Raw genomic sequence first — 14222 nt, forward strand, 5'->3', positions numbered from 1 at the left:
CTTTTCGCAGCACGAGAGAAGGAACGAGAGGGAAAGTGAGGGAGGAGTGACATAATGCTGTTTACAACATGGCTGACTGCTAAAGCTCCGGATGGGCCTCTCCGGAGACGCAGCGTTACAGCCTCAGCTCCACAGTGCATAGTTCTGTTCACATTATCATTACTATAACATCCGTTCCCCCGTGTCCCATGTGGGCTTTGCCTATACACTCCGGAGACGCACTGAGGAAGACTTTAGTTTGTGACGGGTCGCTTTAGTCAATCTAATGGAACTGTAGCTCCAGACTTACATGCTATTCAGCAATTAGCGAAACCTCCACTGCTGCTCTTAATCACCATTATAATTTGGTCTCTCCGAAGTTCTTGTCTGTTTAGTGCGCACAGATTTTTAGTCGGTATGTGTCTTTGTGTGCTCTGGTGCTCTTTCATCCTGGGCTTCATCAGTGAGAGGGAATGTAAACACGGGCCCCCGGCCAAGCTCCATCAGCCCCAGCACCTCTGGCCCCGGCCGCCTTAAGCCCCCGGCCTCATCCCCGTGGCATCAGGTCGCTTTGCGAAGTCCACGTGCAGAGTGACGGGGCAGCGTTTCAGGCAGCGGTGGCGGGGGTTGAAAGGGTGGAGGGATGAAGAATGGACCTTCCTGTCCCCTTTACTCAGGCAACCTGGGTATTATTTTTAGTTTTTCTGGGCCATCATTTCACTGGGTAATACATATACCTTAGTGTTATTCTATGTATACATTTTTGACAAGCACATCATGCCTCCACCACCCCATTGTCACACTCCGCCGCTGTGCGTGCACAGTGTGCTGTGGCGGTGCGCGTCAAATTTGGAGATCTGGCCCAAGAGGTCAGGAGGTCCTCAGGGGCAGGGGAAGCCATTTCCTCCTGAAGGGATCAGCAGTGAAGAGGAGGAGGAGGAGGGTGCTGCTGCTGCTGAGGGGGAGGATGCTCTCAGCAGAAAGGAATTCCCAGCATGTTGTCCTTATAATCTGGAGTCAGCTTCACACACTGTCGGTCTCTCTCTCTCTCTCTCTCTCTCTCTCTCTCTCTCTCTCTCTCTCTCTCTCTCTCTCTCTCTCTCTCTCTCTCTAACGCCTCTCTTATATTCCTCCCTTTATCTGACCCCCTTTGGCTTTTCTGTTGCCATGCGGAAGGAGAGAAGGGTGTCAGATAGGCAGAGACGGCTTGAAAATTCAAAGCAGCTGACCGAAGAGCAAAACACTGTATTGCAGTTAAGGGCTGACTCACTCTCTCGTGCCTGATTGTCCCACATACTGTGTGTGTGTGCGTGTGTGTGTGTGTGTCTCTCTGTTTTCATGCGGCCTGTACAGAAGAGGGAGAGCAGGAGTGGATAATGAAGGGAGATGTGAAGCAGAACAGAGAATGAGAAGGGTGAGAAAGAGCCGGAGGAAGAAGGAATGCAAACGTGGCCAGAAGGAGAGGAGTGAAGAGGACATTAGAAAGTTCAGAACCACGTTGCGATACAGGAATGTTTCTTTTTGCAACAGTCGGAGAACAGACCTTTTTGTAAGAGCATTAGTTTTGACTTTAAGTAGAGTAGACTTGAGACTTGAAACTGTGTGTTTAAAAAATGCATTCATGGATATTACAGGCTTTCCAACGGTTGTATAAAGACTTTACTGCATTTCAGTGTTTTACAGACTCACAGGCTCGCAGAAACAGGCGCAGAGAGACAGGGAGTTAATAGAGGGCTAGAGGAGGGTGATTTTTTGTTTGGAAATAGGTTCAGTAGATTACGTGGAACCTTTCCAAAAATGAAAGTTTATATTCGTGGTCCTTATTTTTGTGCACCGAACGCTTTCATTCGTGCAAACGCTTCTGTGACGCATGATCATTCAGAGCCGGTGACCAAACAGACTTTCAAAATGATAATTCAAAAATAACTGTTAAAGCGCAATAAAATAATTGTTCGGCATTAATTAATTAATGCCCAATAAAGCATTAACTTTCCCAGACCGAGTCTTAATGTCTTAACCTTTTTAAAAATGCTTGTAGCCTATAGATGAACTGGGGGACTTCGGCAGCAGCAGTAGAGAAATGTTTACACACCGTGTGTCTGGGTGCATGAATGTGTGATACAAGCCTTAATCTACAGTTGCGGCCGGGTTTTCGAGTAACTCTGCCTTGGAGTGGGGCGGATGTACCCCGAGCTCGAGCTCTGTGGTTCTTCCTAGAAGGCTCTCTGCGCGCATTTGTCTTCAACCCTGCCTTGACTTCTGATTCTGCAGGTCTGCTGTCTCCATGCAGCTGACAGAAGTCGCATCGATTTGAGCCTGCAGCTGCATGTGATAGAGGAGGATGTTGATGAGGAGCATTCGCAACTTATCCATCCATCCACATTTTTTAATGTTTTACTGATTGATAGGGAGAAGCAAGCAAGATTTTCAGAGAACCTGAAATAATAGCATGTTCGAAACCAATTCCTGCAAAATTACAGTGCAGCCTTTTCCTACCTTGAAGACACGTAAGCAAACCTTTTGTTTGAGCAGATCTGCAGCTTTCATTCATGCTTTTTCTTTGTTCTTAAAACCTTGAACCACTGACTGCCAGGGTCATTGGTTCAATCAGTTCATTCTGAGCGTATGTCTCATATCTGGTCACGTACTTAGCTGACACATCTTAGCCAACTAGCCTCAACTTCCTTGCTGTTTCCACTGAAGCAGGAAGCAGGAGACAAGAAAGTATCACACATCTGCAAAATGCTGCCCCGGCTCTATTAATAGTGCCATTCAGTTTAGAATAAAGTAATGTGACCGGACTCTTTATTCCTCTTATCAGTCTCTGTTGACTGCCTTGCTGAAGAATTTCAGCACGAGATGCCCAAAACTTCAGCTGCAATTCTGAATAATGCCCCTCTTTTGTAATGGAGTTCTTCTTATGAGTGGGTTATTAAGTATTGCCAAGCCACCAAACTAAAATCATCTCTGTGAGGCTGCTCCACTTAGACATGTTGGTGCTTTGAGCTAAATGCTAACATCGGCACGCTGTGGTGCTCACAGTCGCAGCGCCAAGCAGCTGATATGTACGTGGTGCATTGGAAGCAGAACGTTGGCTGATCAGTAGTTTTGGAAATGTTTGGTCATAAACCAAATAGTCGTACAAAAATAACTGTTGACACTTTTGAAAAAGTTAACGATTTATCATCTGGGCATCATGAATATCTGTGACGACATCCAGGCCGGTTGTTTTTGATGCATCTGGAACAAAGTGGTGGACCGACCGAAAGGACAGTCACGCTGCTGGCACGGCTACAACACAAGCCAATGGAAATGACATTAGGCAGGGATGAACAAGTGCACTTACAGGGAGGAAGTGAAGGGAGGAAAATCACTGGGAGGTGTGTTACTAAAATAGACCTCCCCCAGTGACGGAAATCTTTTCCAAAAGTATACAAACCATGACTGCTTAGTCTTGAGTCATTTCTCAGAGGGCACTTGAGCACTAGTTCATATTTGGCTAGCTCCATCGTTCCAAGATCATTGCACTTAGGTTGCACACACACACACACACACACACACACACAGGCCTGTGGGCGACATCTAAAAGCCCTGCGGCGTCCTCCCACGGAGAGAGTGCAATAAAGATATCTAGGTGACATCGCACTCGTCTCGCTTCCAAAACATTTGCCTCAGACTCTGAGATCCCGATAAGCACTCCGCAGGGCCTTTTGGGAGGAACCGCGGCCAAAAGCTGTTGGAAAAATGTGGAGTTTAGGAAAGCACCTGGAACCAGTCCACTCTCCTTCTAGGGGTCACTGAGTTTTGTCTGGAGGCTTTCCGTACTGTAGCTGTTAACAATGCTGCTGCTTTCCTGCAGGCTATGGCTGCACACACACACACACACACACACTCACTCAGAGCTCTCAATAGAGTTACAGGGACACATTTGGAAACCAGGCTTGGTGTGAAGGGGCACAAAATGGCTGCTGTAATACCTCAGGTGGGTGCAGGGTTGACCGGAGGGGCGGTGTTAACACTTAATGTACGCGAGACATCTGCTCAGGTTTAATCCACCCAAACATTGTATGGTTGGTTATCGTTGGTTACAAGTACCACTGACTGTCAGATTGCCGTGGAAAGAGTGTGCGATGTGTGGGAGCTGGGAGATGTCTACTGCCAGATATGACTTCATGTCTTATGTAAGCTTAAGATGAGGGTGGAGAAGCACTAACGCTGCGTGTGTGTGCATGCAAGTGTGAACTCAATCGTGGTGACATCTGCTTAATGATACTGACAGCTACATGTGAAAAACAGGAAGCATTTGAATAGTTTCTTTTTACTTGTTTGTTTTGTTTAATTTTTTCACTTTGTGTGTCTGTGCATGTTTAACCTCCTTGATGCTGTGTGTTGTAGGTGGTGACCCTGTGGTACAGAGCCCCAGAGGTGCTGCTCCAGTCCAGTTACGCCACACCGGTGGACCTGTGGAGCGTCGGCTGCATCTTCGCCGAGATGTTCAGGAGAAGGTGAGAGCAACGAGCGTTCCGGCGATGGGGCCTTAAACACGACATAATAGTGCAAGACGAACTCATGTCGGGGGACATTATGTCGACATGCATGCACGCAAACAAAGTAATCGGATTGAGATGGTAGTTTGATGTAACCGTTTCATCAGATAGATTTAATATGTTCTGCTTGTTATCAGTTCAGACGACAGTATTTTTCCTCTAAAATGTCACGGCCATACGATTCCATGGAAGGACCAGGAATGATCACACTGCACCACTGTTACATTTGACAACTACATAGTCGAGAAAAAACGGAGGGATTCAAGTCAGCGACCTCGCTGGTCCAAAGATGTCACGTCAGCACCTAAAACCACACACACGCACGGCTTCCATTGACGGCGGTATTCTATCCTGATATACAGACTAGATGAACGTTGTTTTCAAGGGTCCTCATTTAGTCCAAAATGTAGCCGCAGGTGGTGACAAATGGATCCTGTCTAACTTCATTTTAGTCGGTGAAGATTTGAAGAATTTCAGAAGCACGTCATTCCCTCTTTTCTCGCTGCGCGTTACGTTCCTCCTTCACGGTGCTGGTCTTGCATTGAAAACACAAACCTCACGGACATGCAACAGCACGAGATCCCTGCCACATGCAGGCCAACCCCGCCGTATACCGCCGTCGTGCTCTTATCATAGCTCAATCTCTGGTTGTCAGCGTTAGTGTGAACAGTATTGCTGAACTGACATTGCATTGGGTGTCACCGTTTGTCTTGAAGTTGTCGTACGCCAGGAGAAGAAGGTTTACTAAAACCGTTAACTCGTCTTGTTTGCAGAAAACCCAATTTACAGCAGTGTAAATCTTATCAGTGAGGTGCATTAAACCGAGGTCAGGTCTTACTCGCCACAACATCACCGGGCCAACGGTTCAGGCCGTCATATAGATTACAAGATGCTTTCCCGCGGTTCCCCATGGTTACTGTTCAACAGATTATGATCAGGGACGTGTGTGATCTGTATGCACACACCCGCCCGAGTCTCTGCACAGAGGCAAGAGGGGGTTTCACTGTCTTTATCTGAGCTTTAACCCACAACCCAAAAATGTACATGCTGTCTGCAGCTCCAGGGGGTTTCTATTACTTTGGCTTAAATAACCTCCTGGACTCACAGAGGGGGGGGGGGGGGGGGTGTTCAAAGGTCAGGGCCACCTTGACTGCAGAACATGAACAACAAAGAGTAACAGTGTTACGTCAATTTGATCTGTGTCCCTTTGTCACAGACGGCAAATGAGCTTCTAGGGCCTTCGACATCCTCTCCGCTTAGACCCCAGACTCCCAGGGACTTTATCTTTTCCTTCTTCAATCCGCCACAGCTCTCTTCGGGGTGAACACTCCGCTCCGTATCCGAGTCCAGTCCAGATTGTTATAGATACTAGAAGGTACGCGGGGTCCACAAGTGTGACACCTTCCTCTTCACTTCCTCTCCCTGGACGACAGCCGGGACAGAGAGCCTCCTTTTCCTCCCGTAGTCCACAAAAGATTGAGGTGTGCTGATGATTTGCCTCAGTTGATTGCATTTGGCCCCATCACAATAGGGAGTGTATATAAAGAAGTGGAGGCAGTGATGTCACCCATTGTTGCTTTCTTCCGGACTGAAGTTGTGAAGCCTTGAGTTGTCATTTTGACATGTTGTTCTTTTGGGACGAGAAGCGACACGGGCGCGTACAACTCCACCGAACACTGAATAAGACATTTTCAAGCGACACTAAAATGTTTCAATTATTCCGGAATGTACAACACTGCAGTAGTGACCTGTCAATCGCAAGATGGCCACGCCCAACAGCGTACCCTGCTTTGGTCTGTTTAAATGAACTCTTAATAAATTGACATTAAGTTAATGATCTCAATCACTAATTTCAAGTCTTCCTCAATACATCAAATGTTTACTGAGGTAATAAATCAAGGTAAAAGTGGTGACTTTCCTAAAGACTTAACCGTATGCACACATCAACCATATCTTTGCAAGTCATTTGAGAAAATACAATTTTGAAACACTTTTGCTTCATTTATCAGAGCGGTAAGTTGCTGCCCGCGTAAGACAAAGTTCTCCATCAGTCCCCTGTACTCCGCTCGATCACACGTTAATACAGGGATCACTTCCATTTTGCCCATGAACTCATTCAATACTTTTTAGCAAATTCCTTCAAAGCCTTCACTACACAATGAGTGGGAACGCGGCCACATTGTTGACGGCCGGGTTCCAGTCGATTAAACATCTAACTGCAGTTAGATGTTTAATCGACAGAAACCTGCTGCCGTCGTTGGGGGGGGGGATCAGTTATTTGGGTGTTTCTTAAACGTTTGCGCAAAATGGCACCTGTCAGATGCGCTGTGAGCAGTGAGCAATCACATTTCGGTTGACTTATCAAACCATTACAGAAATGACAGGCCGGCTGCTGTGGTTGCAGCACGTAAGTCAAGATCCTGCTTCTTGGTCTGGGTATTTTGTCAGTTTGTGGTCGAACAAACTGCACTGCAAACGAATAACGGGCCCCTTTTCTAAAAAGGAAAGAAAATATGTTCAACTGCCTGTCTAGCGAAGGAAACGCTATTTTTGCGTGGCAGTACACTCACATGAATATATTTATGTACGTGTCTTCTAATGCAACAGTACGCCCGACTGCAGTGGTGTGTCTCGGAGCAGATAAGAACAGTCGTTCTGAGGTAGGGCTGAGTGCCAGGAGGAGCAGCCCTGCCTGTAATTCATGCTTCCTTCCCCAACCGTCCTCACAACCCCCCGCGTGCACTGCCTCGTGCAACAACTCTGCACGTGGGACTTTGTGGGCATAGAAAGGCTCCGGTGGCAAATGGTGACTCGGTATGAAGCAACTTATGTAGACTATGTGACAAATGCACAAGAGGAGAGGTACAAGGAAGCGAGAGGCTTCTGCATACGGGGAAGGCGGCGGCTGAACGGTTTCGTGGTTGATTGACAGAGATGCGGTGTTGCATTGGGCCCGGGGAAGGGTTTGCTGTGGCATTGGCAGTTACCCGTTGTGGACCGACATGTTGGGAACCACCACCAGGGCAAGAAGCCTCCCGGCCACTAGAGGCAATAACATTCTTTCATGTACTGTTGTCTATCATTCCATGTACTGTTACTTTTGGACTTGGGGCTATTCAGCTTATTAATTTATTTTCAGATAAATGGAAAAAAAAGGACGAACTAACATGGGAGGGGGGTGGGGGGGGGTCTGCTTCATTCGTGGTGAGCTGCTTTTAGAAAGACCTTATTAAAGATCTGGCATCTCAATAGAGAATATTTCAGAAGTATGACACCCGAGTTGAGCCTTTGAATTAATCAACCCCGTTAAGCACACGGATGATGTAACATGTACAGTTATGCATTACGTGCAGAGGATATAGTGTTAAGACCAGGTCCAATTAGATAGCACTGAGGTGTGTGTGTGTGTGTGTGTGCAAGTTGGCCAGGTTGAGGTACTTCTTACCTCCCCCTGACACAATAAGCTGTAAAAAGCTTTGCTGTGGATATGTGTGTGTTTTTCGCAATCTGGCACCTGTCCCACTTTGCCTTAAGGCGGAAGGCAGGGCAGAGCCCTTTGATGCCAACGAACACAAAATACACTCTCTCGCTCTCTCCCTCTCTGGAGGTGATTAAGATGGCTTTTTAAAAGGCCACCTGTTGGAGATTAAAGGGCACCTGGGAGCAACAGTGAAGACTAAAAAAAAACGTGTGATCGAGGGAAAGGGCAGAACCAGGGAGGATGAGAAAACACTGTTTATTTGCAGTTATCTCCACTGCTGATTTAAATTGCCTATACAAATGGGTGGCATCTTATTCTAATGTTTATCTTTCTGGGAATGAACGAGTACATCAGCTCAGAAAATGTGTCGATTCATCCGCTGGTCGGTCCATATTTATGTTCTTTATCTTGAATAAAAAACAGAGCGGTTTGAGGACATTACCTTGAAAGTTTGCTCTTTGTATAATTACCATTAGCATTAGTTAAAGTCCCACTGGGAAGTGACTGCTCAACTCCCCCTATAACCTTATGTTGCAGGCTATAACAGTGCACATCCAACCTCAGAATATCTGCTTTATGACTCCTGGAACTTCAAAGCTTCTCCCCTCCGAAAGCCGCCTCCTCTCTCCACTTCCATTATCAAACATGCAATTGCAACAAAAGGAACCTCCTTTAATGACTGAGAAGAGTTGGCAACGGGTTCTCAGGAATTTGAGCAAATATCATACAAGTCTGCATCTGCGTGGCTGGCCTAGTCGGGGTGAGTCATGGTTCAAGTGAATGGGGGAGAGAGCGCCTGCTTGTTGACATTCCTCCAATCGAAAAGGTTGAACGCGTGTTGTGTCAATGGTCTGGGATAGGCCTCGCATCCGTGTGGGACGTTCTCACCGGTTTGAAAAGGTCGATGAATCCCCAAAGAGACAAACGCACGGCCACTTATGCAGGCGGTCCAAACCCGGACGGACCGGACGTATTCGAGCAACTTGCAGTGTGTGACGGATCCCGAACGCCCTCCAGCACACACTTGGTTTCTCTCCCTGCGTCTTTCCACCGGGTCAGAGGGACGCTCTCTCACGCGCAAACACGCACACAAGCGCATTCCAGAGGTTGTTTCGGCGGAATGTGGGACAGAGCCGAGCTGGCACTAAAGGAAGCGTGACTCAGCTGCCTGTCCCAACCCAGTCTCTGTCCACCCACCCTTTCCCCCCGTCTTGTATTGGTGTAGATACGTATGTGCACGCGCAATGCCAAGTGTCGGGTACCTTCTCTTCTTTGGGTCTTTAGTGCACCCGTTTCTCGCGTGGAGCAATTTGATTGTCTGCAAATGTGACTGTTGTTGTCATGTGCTTGCAGGACAGTGGTGAGCGCAATGAGTTATCCTCATCCAACAAGCCACTCCAGGTTTAAAAATGGACCTCTTGGAATTATCAGACCTACTTGTTCTGGCACGATGACTTTGCTGTAGGTGATTTTTTTTTTCTCCTTCTTTTGCAACACTCAGAACTGGTTTGGTTTGATCTTGAATGGCTTTCAAACCTCAGATTATCTGGAAAGACCCACGCAGTGCGTTCCTCTTTCAGTTGGATTTGTTTGAAGCGAGAGTTCAAGAGAAAAACTGAGACATCCATTGGTTCGGGATGCCAGTTGCGAATAACTGAAACAAACATGTATCTGGAGTCCACTTCCGAACCAAAGCATGTGACCGAGAGTTTGCAGGCACTGTAGAAATGTGCAAAATGCCCTGTGTGACTAATTTCCCAGTGTCCCAGTCCGTAGGAAAACGTGGGTGTTGCGCTATGCAAAGCTTCCTGCCAGTGGGAAAACGCCGGGAGCCCATGGTGGCCAGCTTTTGACTTTGAGTGGGGCGCACTTGAAGGGCCTTTTGTGCCTTTAATACAGGACGCAAACGCACCTTTATGACAGTACCCTGCGTTACATTGACATCTGCTGGCGACGAATCGCTTCAAACAAGTCGAATGCGACGGAAGGAAAGCTCTTCTGACTGCGCAGCCTTTCATACTGTCAACTTTGGAAGCAACGCATTTAGAAAGTCGCCCTCGCGCGCCGCGAGTAATGCGAGCGGAAATTCTTCTCCCCGAAAGCGGCTCGTTCTCATTTCCTGTCGGAGGAACTTCGGGTCTCGCTCCCATACGTCTTTCTGTTAGAATAACCCAAAGTTCTCCCCCCCCTCCCACTTTCCGTCACACGTTCACACACCGAGAGAGCGAAAGCAGACGCACATGAGGGATAAATAGACTTTCTTATGGGGCGGTGCGGCGGCTGGCCTGCTTGTGCTGATGATGACTGCTGGAATTCCTGCGGGTGCCAGAGCAGGCGCGGCGGCCCACGGGCCTCCGAAGAGGGCCCAAAGCCGCAGGAACCAGCAGCAGCCCTGCTGCCGCTCCCCTCCCTGCTTTCACCCCCCCCTCCTTCTTCGTCAGTGGCACTACCAGCAACGCTCAACAACCCCGGCTGCATGAGCTGGAGCCAGTGTGTGGTTACTTCAAACGCTCACATCGGAGTCAAACATTCTTCGTTGCCTCGAGCCAGTGGCTTTTTTTTCTCGATGAGCCGTTTGTCTGCAGTATGTACCGTGGGATAAGGAGCATTGGGGCTCACGTCTGAAGGTCAACAGGAACATGATTAGTGCTGGACGAACGTGCATTAAAACGTTTCGCGTGCAACACGATATTTGATCTCAATGTAGCAACGGTGGAACTGAGCTGGTGTTTGTTTTATTTCTCCCCCCCCAGACCGCTTTTTCGAGGAAACTCAGATGTTGATCAGCTGGGGAAAATTTTTGAGTAAGTATATCTATCATATGGCCTAATTATGGGGAGACGGGGTGAATATTTACCTATTTCCCATCCCTCCGATGGCTGCCAACCGACAGCCAGGAAAACAGGGGAAGATGCTTGAATAGTTGAACTGGAGAGGCAGGCACTCATGATGATTATCACCCCCGCAGCGTTGTCGGGGTACCTTCGGTGGAGGACTGGCCCCAGGAAGTGGCTCTGCCACAGACTGCTTTCACATCCCGGCACCCGAAGCCCATAGAGGACTTGGTCCCAGACATGGACGAGCAAGGACGGGCCCTCTTAATGGTGGGTGGTACGAGCCTCTACGAGCTTCGAATGGATAAACCATACGATACATTCCAACCATACATTTTTCAGTTATACATTCATTGATCAATCTTCTCATGTGGTCCTCTTTGTATTTCCTCTCTCCCACCTGCAGCAATTCCTCGCCTTCAATTCCTCCAGGAGGATATCTGCCTTCGTTGCGCTCAGCCACCCCTACTTTCAAAGTGTGGACAGCCTCAGTAGGAGTGTGTACGCGGCGCAGCCGATCCCGAGCAACAAGCCCACTATGGAGGAGAGGACTGCCTGACTGTCCTCCTTCACCCTTAATCATCCGTGCAGGGTCTATAAAAAGTATTCCGCGCACCCCGCCCTGGTCTGTTTTTCCAGATTTATTGTTTTTACAACGTTAAATCAAAGTGTGTTAATAAAGCTTTTTTTTTGGCACTGATGTACAGATAAATCCTACATGTCCAATTGAGAATAAATAGTTCAGATAGATGTCATTTAAGTGCAAATGTACAAAATTGACGCATCTTGCAGGCTTAAATCTATATGATTACATCTTTTCACATGCTGCTTTGCGTGCGGCCTCGTGCTGAGCGTAACTGAGCAGAAATTTTCAAGTTCTTAAACAAATTATGTCTGGATTCATCAGCATCGGGCCTAAGATTGTTGGTGATAAAGCTCGGTCTTGGCCTCATCCCACAATGGAGCCTTCTGATCCCAAATGCTTTTGTGCAGGGAAAAGCCTCCAGGCAGCAGTTTCTGTAGAGTGGAGGTCTCCCATCTCAGTGAGGGGACCTTGTACCTTCTTCAGGGCCCTCTGACGTCACTGTGGCCTTTTGGCCTCTGCGCAGAGAACCGTTACTTTTTGAGGACGACCTGCTCTACACAGATGTATACATTATACTTAAGTGCCTTCTCCTTTTACTGGTACCGTAGCTCAATTTTTCTTTTATAACCTCGTTGTAGATTGGTCCGAGGTTTAGCTCTGCAGAAACGTTTAAATCCATTTTTAGAGATTTGTTTTCTCTACATCTTTAAAAGTGACTTGTTTTTTTACAATGATCAGTGTCAAAGAAAAGCTTAATCAACACAGAACGACATGAACCGAGGGGGGCGCACACTTTTTTTTTTATAGCGGACGCACACCTGAAGAGAGGGTAACGATAGTGTCAAGAAAGACGACACCAGCGCTCCCACCCACTGAAAAATGCACAAAAGCTATCCTCCTTCCATGAACTGATGGATTGTAATTGCTGCTTTTAGGTTGTTGAGGATTGACTGTGTTAACAATGAAAAAGACTTGCATCTCACGTCGACTGGTAGTCGTGGGCGAGCAGACTGCCGAGGCCATGAAGCAGAGGCCTCCTCATGACCAGTGTTTAGACCCCCCCCCCGCCCTTTCCTCCCTGTTAAATGGGGGACTGGACCACACAGGACTCTGGACTTTCTGCCTGCTGTGGGTGTGTGCACAGAGCAGTACAAGATATGTACCAATGCATTTTAGAGTGTGCACTACCACTGACGTTGGCACGCATATGTACACACCCACTTATCGAGACCCCTCACTGCCATGTTGTGTCTATCATTCCAGTCCTGTGCACGGCCCATAGTGCCGCCACCTTGAGGATGTCCCGAGTAGCAACAGACCAGTAGCGGGATTCTAATGGTTTCTGCACTCTCCTGGGAACCAACGGGCTGATATCGGTGCTGAGACAAGGATGAAAGAATAGAAACGCTCCTGCCACTCACTAGTTTGCCATCATGGGTTTTATCATTATAAGATACAATTATTTACTATTCGAATGTTACAGTAATGCACAGGCTTGCAATAGGTGGAGAAAGTCCCACCAGCACTATTTGACACAGAATAGTGTCGCCAATCTTGTGTATTTAATTTAAATTTTATTGACAAGTCTTATATGCTTGTTTTTTAATCAAGTTGTTACTTGATTTAAAGATGCTGTGGCATAGAATGTTATTACACCAACTGTTTAAACAATTCTAGAATTTGTGTAAGAATAGTTTTGACAGTGTAAGAAATGTATAAAGGATTGGCAGTGGTACTGTACAGTATAGAGAGCTAAACTTTTGATATGCGCATCGTCAGCCTATAGAAATGTCATAAAAATGGATAGATGTAGGGTAGAGAGGGTCTGCGGAATGTTGTTTGGCAAGACTATTTTGGCCCAGTGAAAATCTTTTGTGGCCTCTGTGGGTGCATGTTGCATTTCATCTGCTTTGGATTGAAGCTTTTGATCATGAAATAATGCACAAATATTTAGTGTACAGTTTGTGCTTATTTTCCGGTCTTGTCCAGTTGCATTCAAGTTCAGTTATTTTTTACCAGAAAGGAAAAAGCAAGTAATGCAGAGTTGTATTTTTGTATGTAGTAGTTCTTTCACAGAACAGTAACATATTTTAACACTGGTTTACATTCTCTTAACAGGTAGTGCTGCTAGCGCACAAACACACAGACACACACTCTGACTTTCTCAGGTTTCCGGTATGGTTGTCCGAACCTCTCGGGCACAGTTTGCACATCTCTGGGCTACTAACTGACCACATCGCAAAACTCCTTCAGGTTTTCTTTTTTCGAGCTGTTCCATGATCATGTCATTGATCACAGTCTACTGTCATTGCTATTTATCAATTATATGTTACTGTAGTCATTACTGTCTGAAGATAGCTGCCTGTATTTTCCCACCAGAAACTTGTAATTGCTAGACGGTCCATCACAATGTTGGTTCATGTATAATTGTGTGTGAAATGTTTGGTAACGATTCACATCTGTTGTCCGGGATGCGCACAATGCACAATGTGTTATTGAAAACAATGACTGTTAACACATTTCAATCTCAGAACACCGAACTGAAGTCAACTGTTGAGCTTTCAAACTTGAACTTTTTTTTAAACCAACGTGGCTTCATCCACCATACAACTCAAATGACACATTATGTTACTGTGACATATTTCTTATTAGCATACGGAAATGGCAACTGGGAACAACACAATCATGGAATTATACTCATGTATGAATGCAGGCATTGGTGTATTGTTATTGTGTTGCACCAGTTGAATAAAAAGCAGCTTTTTGTGAGAATTGTTTGGTGTCCTTTGAAAGTG

At 46.7% G+C, this 14222-nt stretch overlaps 1 protein-coding gene across 2 annotated transcripts in view; it reads left to right on the forward strand.

Annotated features, from left to right (window-relative positions):
• The window catches only part of cdk6 (cyclin dependent kinase 6), a 30523-nt gene extending 16324 nt beyond the window's left edge, over positions 1 to 14199 (forward strand). Inside the window, exons 5-9 of one of the 2 annotated variants that reach the window (XM_078081735.1) lie at positions 4375 to 4484; positions 9361 to 9468; positions 10761 to 10811; positions 10976 to 11111; positions 11248 to 14199. In XM_078081735.1, coding sequence (XP_077937861.1) covers positions 4375 to 4484; positions 9361 to 9468; positions 10761 to 10811; positions 10976 to 11111; positions 11248 to 11400 — 558 coding nt within the window. In that variant the 3' untranslated portion in view covers positions 11401 to 14199. The remainder of the gene's footprint in view (positions 1 to 4374; positions 4485 to 9360; positions 9469 to 10760; positions 10812 to 10975; positions 11112 to 11247) is intronic. The other variant, XM_040188596.2, reaches the window with a different exon arrangement.
• The last annotated feature ends 23 nt before the right edge of the window (positions 14200 to 14222 follow it).

The sequence above is a fragment of the Gasterosteus aculeatus genome, chromosome 10 (assembly GCF_964276395.1).
Source record: "Gasterosteus aculeatus chromosome 10, fGasAcu3.hap1.1, whole genome shotgun sequence".
NCBI classification, from domain to species: Eukaryota; Metazoa; Chordata; class Actinopteri; order Perciformes; family Gasterosteidae; genus Gasterosteus; species Gasterosteus aculeatus.